This window comes from Pithys albifrons, chromosome Z (assembly GCF_047495875.1).
Source record: "Pithys albifrons albifrons isolate INPA30051 chromosome Z, PitAlb_v1, whole genome shotgun sequence".
Lineage (NCBI taxonomy): Eukaryota > Metazoa > Chordata > Aves > Passeriformes > Thamnophilidae > Pithys > Pithys albifrons.
The window spans coordinates 13,590,213-13,608,554 of record NC_092497.1 but is presented as its reverse complement, the minus strand read 5'-3'; the positions used below and the strand labels follow the sequence as shown (position 1 = coordinate 13,608,554).

General features: G+C 44.9%; 1 protein-coding gene across 1 annotated transcript; it reads left to right on the top strand.

The window, feature by feature from the left end:
• Positions 1-502: 502 nt before the first annotated feature.
• On the top strand, positions 503-18,118 carry GDNF (glial cell derived neurotrophic factor). Its single transcript, XM_071580994.1, has 3 exons — positions 503-514; positions 1,743-1,940; positions 17,634-18,118. Exons 2-3 carry the CDS (start codon positions 1,769-1,771, stop codon positions 18,116-18,118), a joined length of 657 nt encoding a protein of 218 aa, XP_071437095.1. The 5' UTR covers positions 503-514; positions 1,743-1,768.
• The last annotated feature ends 224 nt before the right edge of the window (positions 18,119-18,342 follow it).

The following is an 18,342-nucleotide window of genomic DNA, read 5'->3' as shown; positions in this document are numbered from 1 at the left end:
CCCGCCGTTGTGTGCGTGCCCGAGCATTGCGAGGCTACCCGCGGTGCTGGACCAGCTGGCCTTACAGGAGCGCTGATGTCTTCATCTGACTCCCCGCAGTTGTTGATGGAGTGTCTTTCTCAGATTTCCAGTCAGGGTCCCAAACGCAACACCCAGCGCCAGCTCCCGCTGCCAGGCGGCGCTTCCCGCGGCTCGGGCCGCTCCCGCCGCTGCTGAGCGCGGCTCCGGGGCCGGAGCAGGCAGAGCCTCCCGCGGCGCCGCTCCTCCCGCGGGCACAGCACCTGCGGCGGCGGCGGGGGAGGCCGCCGGGCACTGTGCTGGCGGCTCCCCGCTGCCTCCATCCAGACCTGCGACCTTACTGCCCCTCCTGCATACGTCCCTCTCCCTTCCTCCCTCCTTTGTGCAAAGAGGGTGCCGGCGGTGGGACCCCGACCTGGCCACATGCATCGCCCGTCCGGCCGCTCGACTCCACTGCGTTAATGTCCATCTCGGGTCCGACGAGACCAGCTCAGAGGTGAGGCCCAGGAGGGGTGCGTGGAGGGGCGGGCGGGCAGTAGTCCGCCCAACACGGCAAGGTGCGAAGGTAGAGGCCGGCGGGGAAGGCGCGCACCGAGCGGCAGCCGCACCCCGAGCCCCGCTGCGGAAGAGGGATCGGGACCTCCGCGGGTCCCGCCGGGGGGGGGGCTGCGCCTCTCGGGCTGGACACTGCCCGGTGCCGAACCGAGCTGAGGGCATCTCTCACTCCCGTGCAGCGGGCAGAGGGTACGTGTCGTGAAAGACGGTACGTGCCGTGGCAGACTGTGACCAGAGCAGCCAAGGAGCGAGAAGAGGCAAGCGAAGGGAAGGGAAATGGAAGAGAAGGGAGAGAAGGAAAGGAGAAGAAAAGGGGATCAGAAAGAAAGAAAGAGGAATCGGGACGGAAACGGAAGGGGAAAGAAAAGGAAAATGAAAAGGAAATGGAAACAAAGAGGAAAGGGAAAAAGAAAGTGGAAGGAGAAAAGGGAATTAAAAAAGAAATTCTGAAGCAAGGGGAAAGGGAAAAAGGTAGAAAAGAAGAAGACAATAGGCAAAGATGAATGAACAGGAAAAAGGAAGAATATTAGGAAATAAAAGGTGACAAGTGAAGAGAAAACAAAGGAGAAAAGAAGAGGAAAAAAATGAAGAGAAAAGAGAACTGTATTGGAGAGGGCAAAGGGAGGGGGAAGAAGAAAGGGGAAGGGAAAGGAAAAAGGTGAAGGGAGAGGAAGAAGAGACAGAAAGGAAGGTTTGCCAGTAGCATATCAAATCTGCACAGCCTGGCACCCCAGATCAGACTGATCCTCTCTGGTCCAAACGGGAAATAAATGCCCTGGCACCACCTGGGTTCTGGAAAAGCACAAGGCCACCTGCCTGCCGGCCAGCGCAGAAACATGGTCACACTCCTGCATCCCTGGAAACAGACTCTGTGGGCCAGCCTGCCCATTCCCCTCATTGAAGCACTCTTGGGAATAGAGGGACTGGAAGCTATCTTGTGCCTCCCTCTCCCACACCCTTCACTTGCTGGGGAAAGCCTACCTCACTTGCTCTGAAAGGTTGAGTTGGGAACAGGTTGTTTCGCCTGCTCTGTTCACAGGCCTGGCCCAGGTGAACCAGTCTGATCTCGGGTGCAATGCTGCTCAGCTTTGTCTCAGGACTGGTTGGGTGGGGACAAAACTGGGGGAGCACAGCAGCTGGAAGCTAACCCTGCTTGTCCTTTCTGCCAGGGGCCCGTGTTGGAAGGAGATCTAAGATGAAGTTATGGGATGTTGTGGCTGTCTGCGTGGTGCTGCTCAACACGGTCTCCACTTTGCCCCTGCCCACTGGTAAGACGCCTCCCAAGGGGTCCCCTTCAGTGGTAGAGGGACCTGAAGATGATCTCTCCCCCATCAGCCTGCTGCCTTCCTATGCTGTGCACAGTGACTGTAAGAAACATTCCCCTTTGTAGCAACTGCTGTCTGTCTTGCTAAACGTGCTTCCCTTTGTTCAGGTATCAGGGTGAGGAAAGGAACCCCACACTTCCCCTACTTCTCTCCTGGGCAGCATCACTGGCTTTGGTCTTGCTCCAGCAGCTCCAAACAAACTCATTCTCCAAAGCTTGGGCTGGCAACTGCAATGGCAAAGCCCCCCACCCAGTCCAGCCCTTCCTGGCAGTCTTAAGATCCCTTCTGTTGAAAAACATGAAGAGATGGGGAAGCTTGTTGTATGCAGAGGAGGCGAGAGAAGGATCAGGTTCATACACCTCGCAGTGCAGGCACTGAAACCCTTTCCCCACTGTCTCAGCCTCCTCTCCCTGCTCAGATTTGCCAATGAAATTACTCACTGCCTGTAGTGGGCGCAAGTCCTGCTGGAGGCTGGGCTCCATGGTGAGAGGCACTGTATACATCCTGGAGTGCTGCTTCTTGGATTCTGATCTCGAAAGTAGTGTGTCCACATGGAAATTTACAGAAGAGTAGCTGTGACAACGTTAGGAGTTTGATGCAGAGCAATCCACATGAACTAGCTCACAGTAAGTTTACAATCCAAATGACAGATAATAATGCCTCGCTAATAATAGGTCTCCTACAATAGCAGGTACAGGATTTTCACAGTGGTGTGTGAGTGTTATGCTAACTCTGGTGGCTTTTTAAAGAGAGATTTAATATGACTCAGTAAGAAGTGGCAAAATACTCACATGAACAGTGGAGACATTCACTTTGCAAAGGCACTGTTGGAGCTTTGAGGTTGCTTCTTCTGCCCTTGCTCAGCCCTCTCTGTTTAGCCTGTTACAGGATGCAGACAGTATTCAGTAATTGGGATTCATTTCTGTCTCCTTATCTGGAGGCATCTCCTTTCCTGCGCCTGCTGCAGCTCCAGCTACGGGCAGCTCAGCTCTCTTTTTCTGGGTGCAGCCAGGGTAAAGGAGCATGGAGGCACCAAGTGTGGAACTGTGTAACCTGACTTTGTTTCGACCCTCCTAAACACCCATCTACTCTTACACACACACACACACATCTATATCCTTCCCCATTTGGTCTTCCCTCCTTCCTTTTCTTGCTAGTGTTTCTCCCCTTGCTGGAATCTTGCCTAGGCTGCTGCCTCCACATATCCCAGCCTGGGCTCCTACTGGTCACAGACTGGCAGCCCCTGACATGCTTTCAGCTCCTCCACACAGAGAGGTTGGCCAAAAGTGTTCCCTTCCAGGGTTCCAACCTGCCAGTATCATGGAGCTATCACACATGGTGATCTTCTTCTCCATAGTGAGCAATGTGCTGCAGAAGTGCTGTTCTACAAAAGGCAGTGATCAGCTTTTCAGACCACTGTGCTGTTCCACTCTCACAGGCTTGCTGAAGTGCTGGTGGCAGGAAGAGCACTGGGAGAAAAGCAGCATCAGTCAGTTCATAGCTCTGGCAGAAGCTTCAACAAGCATTAATGTTTCATTTTTCCAAAGTGGTAGTGTTTGTACAATGCTTGCTTTTATTGTGAAGTCAACCTCCGGGAATATGTTCCTTGTGAGCTGGTTTCTCTGCAGCAGCTCCTGGTGACAGGCTGCAGTAATGATCCTGTCTCTTCACAGTGTCCACAACTTCTCATTGTTGCCTCTTTTTTTTTCCTGTGGATTGGGTGAACAAGAAGCAGGGAGAAAGACAATCTGTGTTTGACCTGAGCTATGGTAGTATCAATGTACAGCCTCTTCCAGGTATCTCTGTTCCAGAGTACAGACGTGGGCTTTGCCGAGCAGAGCTGGGCCACAGGTTATTGCACAGGATAGTCATTTGAGAAAGGGCTGATAGTTTGGTCTCAATCTCTTAACCTTGCAGATCACAAACAAATGGGACTGGCTACAAGGGGAAAGGAAGTTGTGCTGTTCTTCACATGAGAAATTGAGGAAAACCCAGGGAATTCCTGTGGTTTTTGCATGGCAGTAGTTTACACAGCACCTGTTCCCAAAAGTCAGAAACTCTTCTCTCCTCTGTGTTGCCAAGTTGAATGAGTCAGGGGAGATCTGCAAAAGTGGTGGCTGTAAGAGAGCAGTGAAATATTTTGATCCACTTTTGTGCTGTTTATAGTTGATTTAAAAGTGTGTGGTGTTGGGAGAGCAGTCTTCAAACGGCCTGGGAGATTGATCCTACCCAGGCACATCTCTGCCTTCCTGCTGCAGCAGCACTTTGTTGTAGTCACCCCCATCAGTGTCTTTGACATAATCCTTTCTCTGCACTTACAATTTGGTGGCATGAGCCCTTCAGCACATGAAAGACATAGAATAATGTACACAAGAGGAATAATTGTCTACACCATGTAGACTTCCCTCTTCAAGGTTTCTCTTACAAGCAGAGGCAATGTACCAAGGCCATGGAGATATGCTTGCAGCTACCCAGCTGTCTGCTGTTGAACCTGCCATGTGTTGGTATCTCTGTGGATACTGTTGGTCAGCTTCTTTACTGAGCCCTTTTGCAGGAGTCAGCTGACAAAGTGGTGGGAGCACCATCATCACCTTATGTTGTCTCAATACGCATATGGCTGCGTGCAGGCACTGAACAGGGCTGGGCACTGCCTACATTCAAAGAGTGGTGCACTGCTGTCCCCTAAAGCCGTTCTCTGTGCAGGCTGAGTGGAGCATTTGCTCTGTGGTGTGCACTGCTCTTACTCCAGAGAGCCTGGGTCTCCCACACACCACTTTGCACCAGGGGATCATAGGACTATGAGATCAAGTCTCACACCTAAGAGCAGGCCAAACAGCTTGCTGGAGCACAGATCTATTTCCCAGGCCCTTGACATCCTTTTGTGTTCTCATTTGATGGAATTGCTTTCTTTGCAAAGTGCTCTGAGGTCACCTGATGTTACCCCATTCCTTTCAGATTGGCTTGAAACCTTCCTTCTTTCCAGGCTCCAGGCAGGGTCCTAACCTCCTGGGCTGATCAGGTGTAGTGTGCTGACCTTTGCTGTTTAGGGCAGTAATTAGAGATGGCAGAGGACTGCAATTGCAGTCTTCTGCATTTTTAAGTGGACTGGAGGCTGGAGTGGTAGTAACCGCCATAAAAGCATTGCATCAGAGTTGAATCCAGTATTCCTAGGTGTTTTGGAACCAATGTTCACAGGGTAGCTTGTTTCACACAAAACCTTAAAAAGAGTAGCCGCAGAGCTTGTAACCCTTTCTTTGTTTCCCTTATGCTACAGTCTGTTGGGGGAAGGACACGCTTAGCTTAAATACCAACTGTAAACAGAACAAAGATAAACCAAATTATTATAAACTAAATACCAAATCAGCCACTTCAGAAGCATGACAGTGCAGAGGGAGCCAAATTCTTGTTTGTCATATAATTCCCAATGAATATATTTTGCAACTCTTTGTTGCTGTATGGACATAATCAATATATATGTGAGAACTGGACTTCTGAAGAGCCTCTTGATCAAGTGAGCATCTTTACTGAGAACTAGTAGTAAACATGTAGAATTAAATCAAAAAACTCACAATGGACTTTTCCTTCCTAATAGGAAGGAAAGGTGGGATTTTTGCATCATGACATCTGAGTTATTCGAAGGGCACTGAATGGTCATTCATTGTTGAAGCTCTTCTAGTATATGCTGAAACATATGAATGTTGTATCCCTGTTAAAAATCCTTCATGCCCCTGCAAAGGGGTATTTAATATTAAGTTATTGCACTTAGCTGCAAGTTTATCAACTAATATAAAAAGTGTCTAGAATAAACAGTGATATTGCAGGGCTCTTTAAGGCAAAAACAGTATTAAATTATGCTTCCAGCTTAATGCATTTTCTTCCCTACATTATTTATTAGGCCCATTCAGTGTTATGAACTACAACTCTAATGTTTCTGTCCGGGCCTTCCTGCTCAACTCATCTATGGTGTGGCACATGTGCTTTAGCCTAGGACACGCAGATGATACAGAGGTAACCTGTCTGTGCGGAGTAAATCCAATGCATCAGGGAAGTATCAGCCACACCAAGCAGGTGTCACAAGTGTCATGTGACCACAGTGTGTCCAGCACAGCCAGTGCATCCAACATAGCTGGTGCACCCGGCCAGTGTCAGGACAAGTGTGCCCATGTCCCCAGGCCAGCATATACATAATAAAGTTTATTGCATGGGGACACCCAGGTTATCCAGGCATTTAAAAATCTCAAGCATTCAATTTAGTCCGTTCATGGACAAAATTCTAAAAAAAACCCCACCATGGGATGGATCTGGTTAAATCCAGAGACATGCAGCCCCAGAAAAAAAATTCTTTGTAGTCTTGGGTAAATACTGAATATACTCCAGTGAAGAGTATTCTGCAGCCTAAGGAGGAACATGCAAGATAATATGGTTTTATTTTCAGTTTGAGTTACCCTTTGTTGAAAGTTTTATTTCTTTGCTGCTTTTCAATTTAGGGACCTCAAAAAATTGTGAGTGAAAGTGTGAATCCTTTTAGATGTTTTGCAAGTGTTCATTGGTAGATATCACACCTGAACATGCTTTTCTTGGTCATCTTTCATAAGCCTCTTTAATATATTTTAGAAATCCTTGTATTCAGAGTCTGCAGATGAGGAACTTCAAAATCTTTTTTGAAGGTTGAAGAACTCAGTTGTGTGAAGTATTCATCAGGTTATCACTGAATTCGATAAGGTAGACATTATTTGTCCACTAGCAGAAGGTCCTCAGACTGATACGTTGTAATGTCTTTGTGTATTATACTGTCCCTGATTAGGACTGCATGAAGCAGTTCTAAAATATTTAAAGTTACAGAGCCTTTGAGAAGTCATTTGGATCATTGAGTCCCACCCCTCACAACTGCAGATGTTCAGGGATGGATATAGTGCAAATAACCAGCCATCATTCCCCACACACACTATCAAGAAACTGTAACATAAAACTTGTAGTACATAGGCCAAATCCTACATAAGTACATTTGTTGTGGATTTTCATATTTCTGAGGTAGTCAGTTAATGCCAAAAAAGAAACTATGAATTCAAAATACTGCAGCATACCCATGTTCAGGATCATCAGACATCTAAATAGGCCACTCACACATTAGTGCTGGTAGGGTCGGTTGACACTGCAGAGCAGTCATTTTTGACAAAACCAGCTGCAGTTTTTGATTGAGTAGTATTTGGTAAAGTGGATGACAGGAAAGATTTCAGTGGTTCTTGGAAATTCAGTCCCAATTACAAAGAGAAGAAAGAAAAAATATTTTAAAATATTATAAAGCATTAATAAACAAAATATCTATTGGAATACATATAAAAAAACCAAAACAAAACAAAAAAGCCATAGAATTAACTATGTGAGTAATTTCATGTATCAACATTCTTTTTAAGGAACAAAGCCACTTGTTTGACCTAGCAGGCTAGGCTGTATGTATTGGTACAGCACTTTACCTGAAACCTGCAGGTACATTTCTTAGAAGCCTTTGGGATTTATACAAATGCTTCAAAGATTATTGAGCAGGAGTAGTCCTCAAAAGAAGAAAATACTGAAATCCATAGATTTGTTTTCCTGCCGGGCTGGGCAGTGTTACAGCAGTATGCCCAGACTCCTCAGATGGACACATATTCAGAGATAAGCTGGTAATATCCCCTTTAGCTAACAAGCTACATACAAACATCTGAACTCTCTCTGCTCCCATCTCAAACATATGTAAGATTTCTTTGGCTAAATTAGCATTTTTTTTAGGAAATTTGTGACAGGGAGGTAGTATCTGGTGTAGCAGTTAGGAAGGAGCTTGCTCTTCTGAGCACATGCCAGTGCTGTCTGGCAGGTTGTGGCCCACACTTCACAACATGAGACCTTCTGCAGCAGAGTACATAGCACCTGCTCTATAGCCAGGGACACTTTCCAAACTGCAGTATCAAAAATTCCTGTATTTTTCCTCTCATAAACACATTGAAATGCAGGTAAGCAAAGGCAGCAATGGAAGAACACATGTTGTTTATATGTCAGATCAAAGCTGATAGCAACACAAATTGTGGCAAATAACCACAAGACAAACACCATGGTTTTACCTGGACAGTTCTGCTTCACTGCCCCAGGAAAGAGAATGGAATAGGATTCCTTTCGGGTCGCTTCCTGCTGCTTTGCTATCTGTGCATGTTCTTTGGAAACACCCCTAAAACACAATGGGAAAGATGTAAGAGCACAGGCAGCCCAGTAAGAGTTGCTGTTACTGATTTAGACATGCTCTTTCCATTTAATGAATTGGCATTAAAGAGGGGCTGGGTCAGTGATGTGTAGTTTTACTGATGTCATGTGAGGGCTGGGCTGGATCACTTCTGCACCAGGGTTGCTGAAGAATTTTTTTTTTTATTGCTGTCAGTACTTTTTCCATTACAACACACCTTTGTGCTGTACCTGTTAGCTGATGCATGTGGTTTTGCTACTAGAAGCCACATGTTTTGGGTCACACTCATACAAACCCATTTGAAGCTCTCGCTTAACGAAATCTTAAGCATAAGCTCAGTTTTTATTGGGAAGCTGAATATTTACTCACCACTGTATGGATTTTGAGGCTACAAGGCCTTGGTGAGAAGACAGCAGGTATGTGCTTTCCCAAGGTTTGGATCCTGCTTACATCACTGGCTTCAGGCAGGGCACTGCCATGTTTTCTCTTTTCCTTTCTTGCACTTTTTATGTTGTAACTTCTTCCGATGCAGAGACCCTTTGTCGGTGCTCATGCACACACACTGCTCTGTACAATAAGGCCCCAGTGCAGACAGGCTCCTGACAGCACCTGCAGGAGCTGCCACAAAAACTCAAGAGTGACTGCTGAACAGGTATCTGCTCTGTGGTGCCTCAGAGCTGATGTTTCAAAACTCTGTGTCAGAGACAAGGCCACATTATCCTATTGCTCCTCTGCTGCTTGACTGCAGGGTGAGACACTCCTTTGCCCACCCCAGAGAGGCCAGAGGTAGGGGTAGACAGAGGAGTGCAACCCACCAGAGAGTAGGGTCCTGTGAGCAACCTGCCTGGGCTGAGTGAAGAACATGAGACTCTCAAGGACAGGTCAACTCACAAGGCAACTTCCTCTGCTTCACATGGTTCTTCTGATCTTGCTGTTTCCCCCTGCTCCCACGGACTTCCCACAGCTGGCAACAATTGTGGTGGTCCTATTGTTTCCCTCCTTACTTCTCTTGGTGGGAACCAGTGTTTCTACCTGCAAGAAGGCAGGCCAAGAATGGAAGGGAAGGCACTGCCAAGCAGGGCGGTGCAAAAATACACAGGGTTCTGTGGATTTGTCATTATGACCAACACTGGGGAAGCAGAAAGGTTAGCTACTGAGTTACAAACACAAAACTTGCCTGCTCCATCAGGAGCAAGCACAGCAGGAAGGTCAATCCTATGCCTTTTTTCAGTGCTGCCTCATCATACCTGTGTAGTGCTAGTGGCCCTAGGGTCATCTACCAGGTTACTTAGCACTTTGCCTTGATGGGAGACAAGTGGAATTAGTGAGAGGCTCCATTTCTAAGGGCTCTCTGAGTTGAGGAGAGGATACAGCATGGGAGCTGCGTGGGCCAGGAGTGAGGTAGTGATACAGGACTGTATTAAACATTTAAAGATGAGCTGACCCTGCTGTGTTTGATGCTCTGTTTTCTAATGGATATAACCACCTGGTTTCCATTTCACTCTTTGCCCTATGGGTTTTCACACAAGGTATAAAAGCAAAGTCATGCCTCAGAGGTAGTTCTTTTAATTTAATTGTTTACATATCAAAAACATTTCAGTATAACTATTTTTAACACCTGCCTTTGCTTTGATGCCTGCATATAATAGGCTTTGGTTTTTTATGAAAAATATTTCATTTTCAATAAAATAAATGGTTTATCCCCCCCACAGCTGGTGCTTTTTTACTTTGCAAAGCAGAATGATCATCATATTAGTAATTTTATCCTGGTTAAGGTTGCATTTCCACAAAATGGTTACTCCAAATCTCTCCTGAAGTATGTCCTTGTTGTGTGAGAGGGAGATAATCTGTGTTCAGACAGGCCATGTCCACTATAATAAGTACCTGAAAACTGTACTGCAAAGCAAGCTGAATACAAAACTAATTATTGAATAAATGGTATGCCAAAGTAATCTTCATAAGCAACAAAAAAAAAAAAAGAATGATTCACTGCACTGACTCTTAGAGACATGTCAGTTGAATATTTCCCACTAGTAAATGGCCTAAGAAGAAATGTCTTTGTGAATGTAACACTGGAAGAATCTTAAAAAATAACCAGACAAGAAAGGAATTAATGAAGGTCCCAGACTCAAGTACCAGAACTGCTTTTGAAAAAAGGCCCTTTGATCCTAATACAGATCTGGATCTGAATTTTCTAAATATTGCTTACCATTATAATGAGCTGGATTAACCCCCCTTGGAACTTTGAAATTGTACTTTAGAGTCTGAATACTGTTGTTTGAACTTATCGAATTGAAAGACTGTGCTTGAGTTAAGTATCTTGGTCATTTAGTTAAATGTTTAGTCTGATGTTTTGATGCTGTAGCTATACCCTGCCACAAATGCATCCATAAAAGCTACAATCTAAATGAAGAATTTTATCATGTTTAGTATACCTTTATTACAGACTTTTATTGCAGACTATAACTCAGGATATGCAAAGTGCCAAATGATATGGCATTGATGTGATTTTATTTCCTTGAGATCAATGTGGAAAGCTATTCTATAAAGCATAGTTTTGAAAAACTTAAAATGAGACTATCAGAATTTAAATTTCTTAAAATTAGTGAGAGTTTTATGAGATTTACAAAAAAAAAAAGCAAAAGCCACCAATATACATTATTGTTTTGAAATTTATAGGATTTAAGCTCTTCTTGTATGCCATAGGAAACAGCATGATCAGAAGAGAGTGTAGTTTTTCTTTTAAATCCACAACCAGGCACCAAAATGAGTAACTGGATTTTTTTTCTCAGAAACTGAAGATCCATCTGTTCCCACTGAAACCAATTTTTGGTCAGGTACAAGCTGAGGGTTTCTTGCTCTGCCATGCTGGGTTACTGCCACTGCATGTGGGGGACTTTTTGGCTTGATAGTGAATTCAAAGGAATAGTTGTACAAGATGTAATTATGATCACATTTGAACAGACAGAAATAAATTTTCCACTTTTACTTAATGGGAGAATGGGATCAATTTGCTTTGGATATTAATTTAGACCTGTTTTATGTAGAAGTCTATCAGAAGACTGTATAATTTATTCTTCTGTGAAGCACAGGAATCAGATCCCCGTCCTGCTGTCACATGGTGTCTTTAATAAAGTAGAAATGCAAAGTCAGGCCTTGGGAGGTTGCAGCAGAGAAGATGCCCAAAGGAAGGCACATTTCTCTGCATGCCCAAAGCAGAAGTCTGGGGTGGCTTTCTTTTGGGCCTGGTGGGGAGTGCTATGGCTATTTGGCTGCAGAATCCTGCACTCATGCATTCTGCCAGCCCTTCCTGTGCCCAGGAAACAGTGACCATGGTTGGGAACAGGCAGATCAAGGCTTCAGGTTCTGGAGAGCATCAGTGAGGCAAGAATTTCAGTTTGTATTACAGCGCGATGGCCCTAACCTGTGAGGCTGGGTCAAAGCTGTGATCTGACTGTGCCCTAAGGGTCCAGGAAGCGAGAAAACAGCTTGCAAATAACAAGGAAAATATGCACATATTCTTGTGTTGGTTGTTTTTATATTTTATTTTGTATTGTTTTTAAATTAGTATTTTAAATGAGTCTCATTTCTTCTCTTTTTGTTTGACTCCTGAAATCCTGTTCATCTGGCATTCACCAGCTCTGTCCCCAGTTTGATCACTCTGCTAGATTCCCATGCATATGCATCTTGTGACATTTCATTCTTTCTTCTTTGCTTTTAAAAATATTTTTCTGGTCATAGGAGAAACCCCTCACAGATCAAAAGCCCTTGTCAGCTGAATGTGGGAGACAGAAAAGGTGCCCAGAGGCAGACTGGCATGTGTACTGCCATCAGTACTCACCACTCTTGAATCTCTGGCCCTAGAAAACAGACCCATGCTCTGGATGTAACCAAAGGAAAAGGTTCTGCCTGTTCCTGCCTTCGGAGTCAGGTCCTTGGCATGGCACTGAAAGAGGAAGCATAGAAAGGAACTACAGGAGAGTGAGCTGCATGGAACAGGACACATGGTGGCTGCAGTTCCCACAGGTACTACTGCCTGCCTCTGGCTCCTGCCAGAAGGGAGCTATGCAGAGGTGATGCAAAAACACCTGCACATGCCTGCACAGAAACTGCCTCCAAGGGGTTTCACTAGGGACCTGGACAGTCAGGAAACAGATTTCAGAAATGTGACATAAAATCCAAATGAAACTTCATTACTTTGTTCCAGTCTTGTGAGTGATCATGGCACCATAGTTTAAATGGGGGGCTCAGTCTGTCACCCCAGTGGGGTCTGTGAGTGTCTCCCACACAATTAATAAGACACAAAGAGGCCCTGTGATTCCTGAGGGAGGATTTTACATTTCCAGAACTTACATTCCTTTCCTTTGGGAAACACCTGCTTTGAGGTGTATCACATATGTGACAACTTTTGCAAACCTATATTGAGCACATGCTGCTCTGGGCTATCCTATCCTGTCCTATCTTATCTTGTACTGTCCCATCCCATCTTGTCCTACCCAAAATGGCTTTTGATTTTTACGTTCTAATTCCTTCATACTCTGGAGATTGGGACCAGGCACTACTGCTCAGAGATCTTTACTGCTTTTATTCCACAATATCTGAGCATTTTTTGCTGGCACATTGCACAACATGACAGGCATCTGTCATGTGTTTTTTCTCACAGCTTTTCCACCAGAAGGCAAGTGTTGCCAGTAAACTAGTTTATTTTGAAAAAATATGTGTGTGTATAATTAGACGTATTTGTGTGTGTGTATGTGTAAATGCAGCACACACACACATGCAAACTGTGTATTTGCTTCTCCCAAAGGTGTGAAAACCCCACAGAAAGCTCTGTCTGATGCACAGTCAAGTCAGCACAGTCCATGCAGTAGAGGAGCAAAGCTGCTGGTGAGACTATAAACATTTTCTAAACAGTGTTGCAGACAGAGGAGTAACAATTGACTGGCTTTACTCAGATTATAAACCACCGCAGGATGTCAAGGCAGCCACATGAGCGCAGTGATGTTCCCGAGCCACAGGGTTCAGCGTAGCACCCCCATTGCTCCCAGCAGCACTTATCACAGTGCAGAGACCAAACAAGTGCTCAGCATGTGGTGTCTGTGGGGCTGAGAGATCTCGCATCCCTAAAGCACATCTTACAAGTGCCCATCAGCATGGGGAGGTCCTGCTGCTACTCTTCTCCACCTTCCCTTCTGTCCATTAGCCTTATAAAGTGTTTAGTCTTTGGTCAGTGGTTATTGCTTATTCATGTATGATGTCTGGTGGTAGTTTCCTTAGCACGTACCTCTAGTGCCTTGTTTCAACCCATCACACCTGGTGTCAGTGCTGGTGTTTCCACTTGATTGCTCCATGTCCTATTTCTGCAGTTTTTTGCAGCACTTTATAGTTTTAAGGCTTCACACTCACACTTATTGGGCAGCTGATTATCCCTACTGAGTCTTGTCTGGCATTTAGGCATAGGGCTAAGGCAAGTCTCCCTTCACTCTTGGTTGCCAAAGTTTCCTCCAGACCCCTATAACCCACTCCTAGTGACTGTTTGTAGTCACACTGATTACTCAGATTTATTAAACTGCAGAAACTAAGTTGATTGTGGGGATTGGAGGTGTTCCTAAGGCAGAGCTAAATTATGGAAGCAAGCTGGGGTACCTTGGCAGTGCCTTGGAAACCTGCCAAAAGAGCATCATTGCATTGTTCATGACTAGTTTGTGGCTCAGAGGCAGAGGGGAGTGTTGCTTACAGAAATTTGCAAGGTGTCTTTGAGTAGACCAATAGTACTGTTGGCATTGTGTTGATGTAGTGGATCCATATAACCTGTAACAGCACATGTTGTAGGTGGGCAAACGCTGACCAGGATCAAGAGGTCCAGCACATTTTCTCAAGAGGGGCTCCATGCTCATTATTCCTATCAGTTTCCTAATATTGCCTACATGCCTTTTGTCTCCTCTAGTGATGTATTCTCCAAATACTGGGAGTCACTCCAGGAGTCCTATTGATACATTTGAATATCTGTATGGGATAGTTTCCAATCCCCTGGTCTGGAGGAAAAGTCCACCCTGGAGACAGAAAATTGCATTCACCTTACTTGTAGTGCTGGCATTCCTCCCAGTGAGTTTCCCAGGTGTCTTCTGGTGTGATAGGGGATGAGTCGAGCAGGGATCCCCAGCTCTATTAGACACAGCTTGGAACACTTCTTGCACAGTTTGTGTCAGAGTCTCAGTGTGATAAGCAGGATGAGTCATGCTGCCAATGATCCCATTTTCTGGGTGCAGCTACTCCGTATGTGTATGTACAGCTTTTCTTGTTGGATACACTTTTGGATTGACTACTTAATCATCTTTTTGCCTTAACTGCTTTCACCTTCTGCAGTGTTGACATCCCATGCCTGCTTTGGTGGTGTTCTATGGGGCTCTTTCGTGGTGTGATTCCTCCACCTGAAATATCACAGGTCACCGTCAGCACCGAGTGATCTGCCTTGGCAGCATTATCTCCCTTGGTGGAGCTGGGGTACACTTGACCCACGATAGATGTCAGCGCGGGCTTTTAGCAGAGACACAGTCCACCACATGGGCTTTTCACCCTCTTATCTACTACACACCAGAGTATACTTGGATTGGCTTGGGCAGGACAGTACTTGGACCCTACAGTTGTCTGATGACTATTTAGCCGAAATAGACTTCTGCACGTAGCACACTCACGGAGGTAGGTGGTATTTTTGCAGCTGAATTGCAAGCAATTTAAAAGTGGTGTGTCTAGTTGAAGTGTTGTCTCTTCAGAGAATCCACAGTTTTGTTTCTCTTTTCGTAGGTGAGGGATTTTTATTCCCCTCACTGCACTGGCATTGTACCAAGCTTGAGATAAATATGAGTCTGAAGGTGACAAACAAGAATCTCCACACATAGGTTGGTTTTCCCTGCGAGTCTCCTGACCCCTTCCTGGTGATTGTTGACCATTGCATGACCAAGTCCTCATATGCTTCCCTGACAGTTGTGTTTCACTCTCCATAGCCAAGGTCTCATTGTGTCCTACTGTTGCTACAAGGGTTGGGCTAGGAATATGTGACAGAAGTGTGGGCTGGAGGAGTGTCACAGCAGTACGAGAGGGGAAATTTGAAGATGAGTGGAGAATGGCACAGCTAGACCCAGCTCCTCAGGGCTACACTCTTCCCGTATCAGGCTATTAACTAAGAAACCTAGTTTCTGTGTAAGAAATCTAGAAACTACCCAGTCCCTGAGCAACAAGTGCCTTCTGCCAGCTCCTCTTTATCTGTATCTGTGCCAGGGCCAAGCTTGTACTTCAGCAAAGAGGGTTATGTCAGCTCCACGTGGGTCACTTTTTTGACTGAGTTTAGCAACACATCTACCCCTTCTTGCTTTAAAAGACCATAGATCACCTATCGCCTTGGCTTGGATCTTGCTCAGCAGGGCAATATTCATATAGTGTAGGTAGATGTGCCTGTTCTACCACAGAGCTGGGTAGTGCATCCAGTGGACACATTCATCCAAGCAACCTCCTCCTGTAGGTATGACTCACAGTGGATATTTTGATACCTGCTACAGAGACAATGGCAGAGGAATGCAGGAAGGTGGCCCTTACCACTGGTGTCACAAGAATATTGGACTGGGTGAGGGGCCTTGCCTTGTTCAGGTTCCACATAGATGTATATGTAGCAGCCATTCCTCCTCCATGTCTTTGGACAGTCACTGATCTGTGAGATTGTTGTCTCTACAGTTTATAGCATCCCTCTCCCCTTGTGTGACCCTCATTAAGTTACAAGATTTCCAATCTTCATTACCCTTTTACCAGTCTAAGCTATTTTGCTGAACACATCCATGACAAACTGTAAATTTCCAATTCATTGGTGTCTTGTCTTGCTGGGAGGCCTCTAGGATGTGGCTGCTTCAGGTAGTGGTCCCTGTTTTTCCTTATGTCCAGATGCACTCTGTTTCAGCAGGGTTTTGCACCAACAGAGTTAGGATTCTGCTGCTCTCTCATTTCCTCTGTTTGGTATTTCTACTGACAATATGAAGGTGCACCTTTGCTAGGCAGTGGGAGACAGCCTCATGTCTTCCTCTGTCCTGTTAACAGTCCATGCCACCACATGTGTTGCTGGGTTGCCCATCAGGGCTCTTGTTTTACAGTGCGCATTATGGAAACATGTTTCTGAGCCTTTGCCTAAGGAGAAATTCCTATCTCAGTACCTGACTGGGTGGGAGCCTTCATGGCTTGGTGATGGTCCCAACCCTTGGCCAGGTACACTGTGCTGGACATTGCCTCTCTCAAGGTTTGCAGATATTTGTGTGAGTCCTAGAAATTAACTTCCACTGTGCGCAGGCCCAGAGTGATAATGGTCTGATGTGTGTTGGCTTATTAGCAGTTAAGGACAAAGAGAAGCCTCTCTGAGGTCTCCCTCCAAAGGAAGCAAGTCCTCAAGTCTTAATTTTTGACACAAGAAGTGAGAAAAAAAGTCTCAATATTGCAATGCAGTTTATGTGTTTAAGAGACAATCATTAATAATGTGGCTTAAGAGCACCTGCACAAGGGGTCCTGACAGCCTGACCCTCCATTAGTTCTCTGTATTTAGTAGAGTGATAATTTTGAGCAATTGCATCCATGGGAAGATGAAAGGTTTCAAAATGAGATTTTCTCCCAATCATGATGAAAAGCCGAAGTCTGGGACCATTTCAGACCATATTTAATTTCATTGTCCTTGAAGAGGTTCATTCTTCTAGTATCAAAACATTTCATTGACTTCATCATATAATTTACTTGAATAATTTTTCACTGATAGAGTATCTATCAGGTGAAAGATTAATTTCAAATTAATTTTTCATAAAAAGACAAGACATTAATAACATTCCCTTTGAAAATTAACATAATACTTCTGACCTATTTCTACTCAGTCTAATCAGCATCTTGTGATACAAAATGAGACATTTTTCAAAAGGTCTGAAAATAATTATCCCCTAGTAGCAGTAAAAAGCCAGGCATTCAGCCAAGAATAATCTCTCAGGCTGGTACCACAGGAAATTCTTCCTTCTGTCATGCCCAAAAGCCTTACTGATGGGTGGCTTTGGCAATACTAACTGCTGCTGGTGTGAAAAGACAACAATTAACAATTATAATCACAAAATTGCTTTAAAGAAACCTCTTCCTTTTGAGGCTTTGCTGGGAAGAGTGCATAACCTCTCTAGGGTGGCTTCATCTGCCTATTAACTAATATTCATATCATGACATGCTTTTTTTCCCCTCGATTTCAAGAGGGCTCATTCAATATTGGAGGATGTGCTGAAGTGCTACCAAGCAACAGCAGACACCTGCAGAGATACATACATAACTCCTTTATTTTTCCCCAAATGAGTTTCCATGATGACTTAAATCATTCCAAATTCTCCCAGATTTCTGAGGGTCATGGGCATGTGCTCTAAAGTGATGGGTAGAAAAGCTTGCATGTGTGTATTATTTTTGAGACATGAGTGGACAAGATGATGTGTGACAAAGTCTTTTCTCTCTTTCCCAAACAGCTAATATGCCAGAGGATTATCCAGATCAGTTTGATGAGGTAGTGGACTTTATTCAAGCCACTATTAAAAGACTGAGGAGATCACCAGATAAACAGACTCCAATTTTTAGTAGGAGGGAGAGAAACCGTCAAAACGCAGCCACAAACATTGAGAATTCCAGCAAAAAGGGAAGGAGGAATCAAAAGGGCAAAAATCGAGGATGTGTCTTAACAGAAATACATTTAAACGTGACTGACTTGGATTTGGGATATGAAACCAAAGAAGAGCTGATTTTCCGGTATTGCAGTGGATCTTGTGATGCAGCTGAGACCACCTATGACAAAATTTTAAAAAACTTAACCAAAAAGAAAAAGCTGGTCACTGACAAAGTGAGGCAAGCTTGTTGCAGACCCACAGCCTTTGATGATGACCTGTCCTTTTTGGATGATAACCTGGTTTACCACATACTGAAAAAACATTCCGCGAAAAGGTGTGGATGCGTCTGACAGTTGCTTGCCAGAAGCAGCACCAGTTTTCCATTCCTACTACGCTGTCAAGAGAGGGACCAAGGTTCCCAGGGAAGTGCCTACTCAGAGTGGAGGAAAAAGGACCAAGAACAGAGAACGAGGAGCCATGAGAGCCTGGGAACAAGGGGACATGAAGCAGAGTAGAAGGATGGAGACTTTTAATGTCCTATGGGGATTTAGATAAACGCTCAGGTGGAGATGCC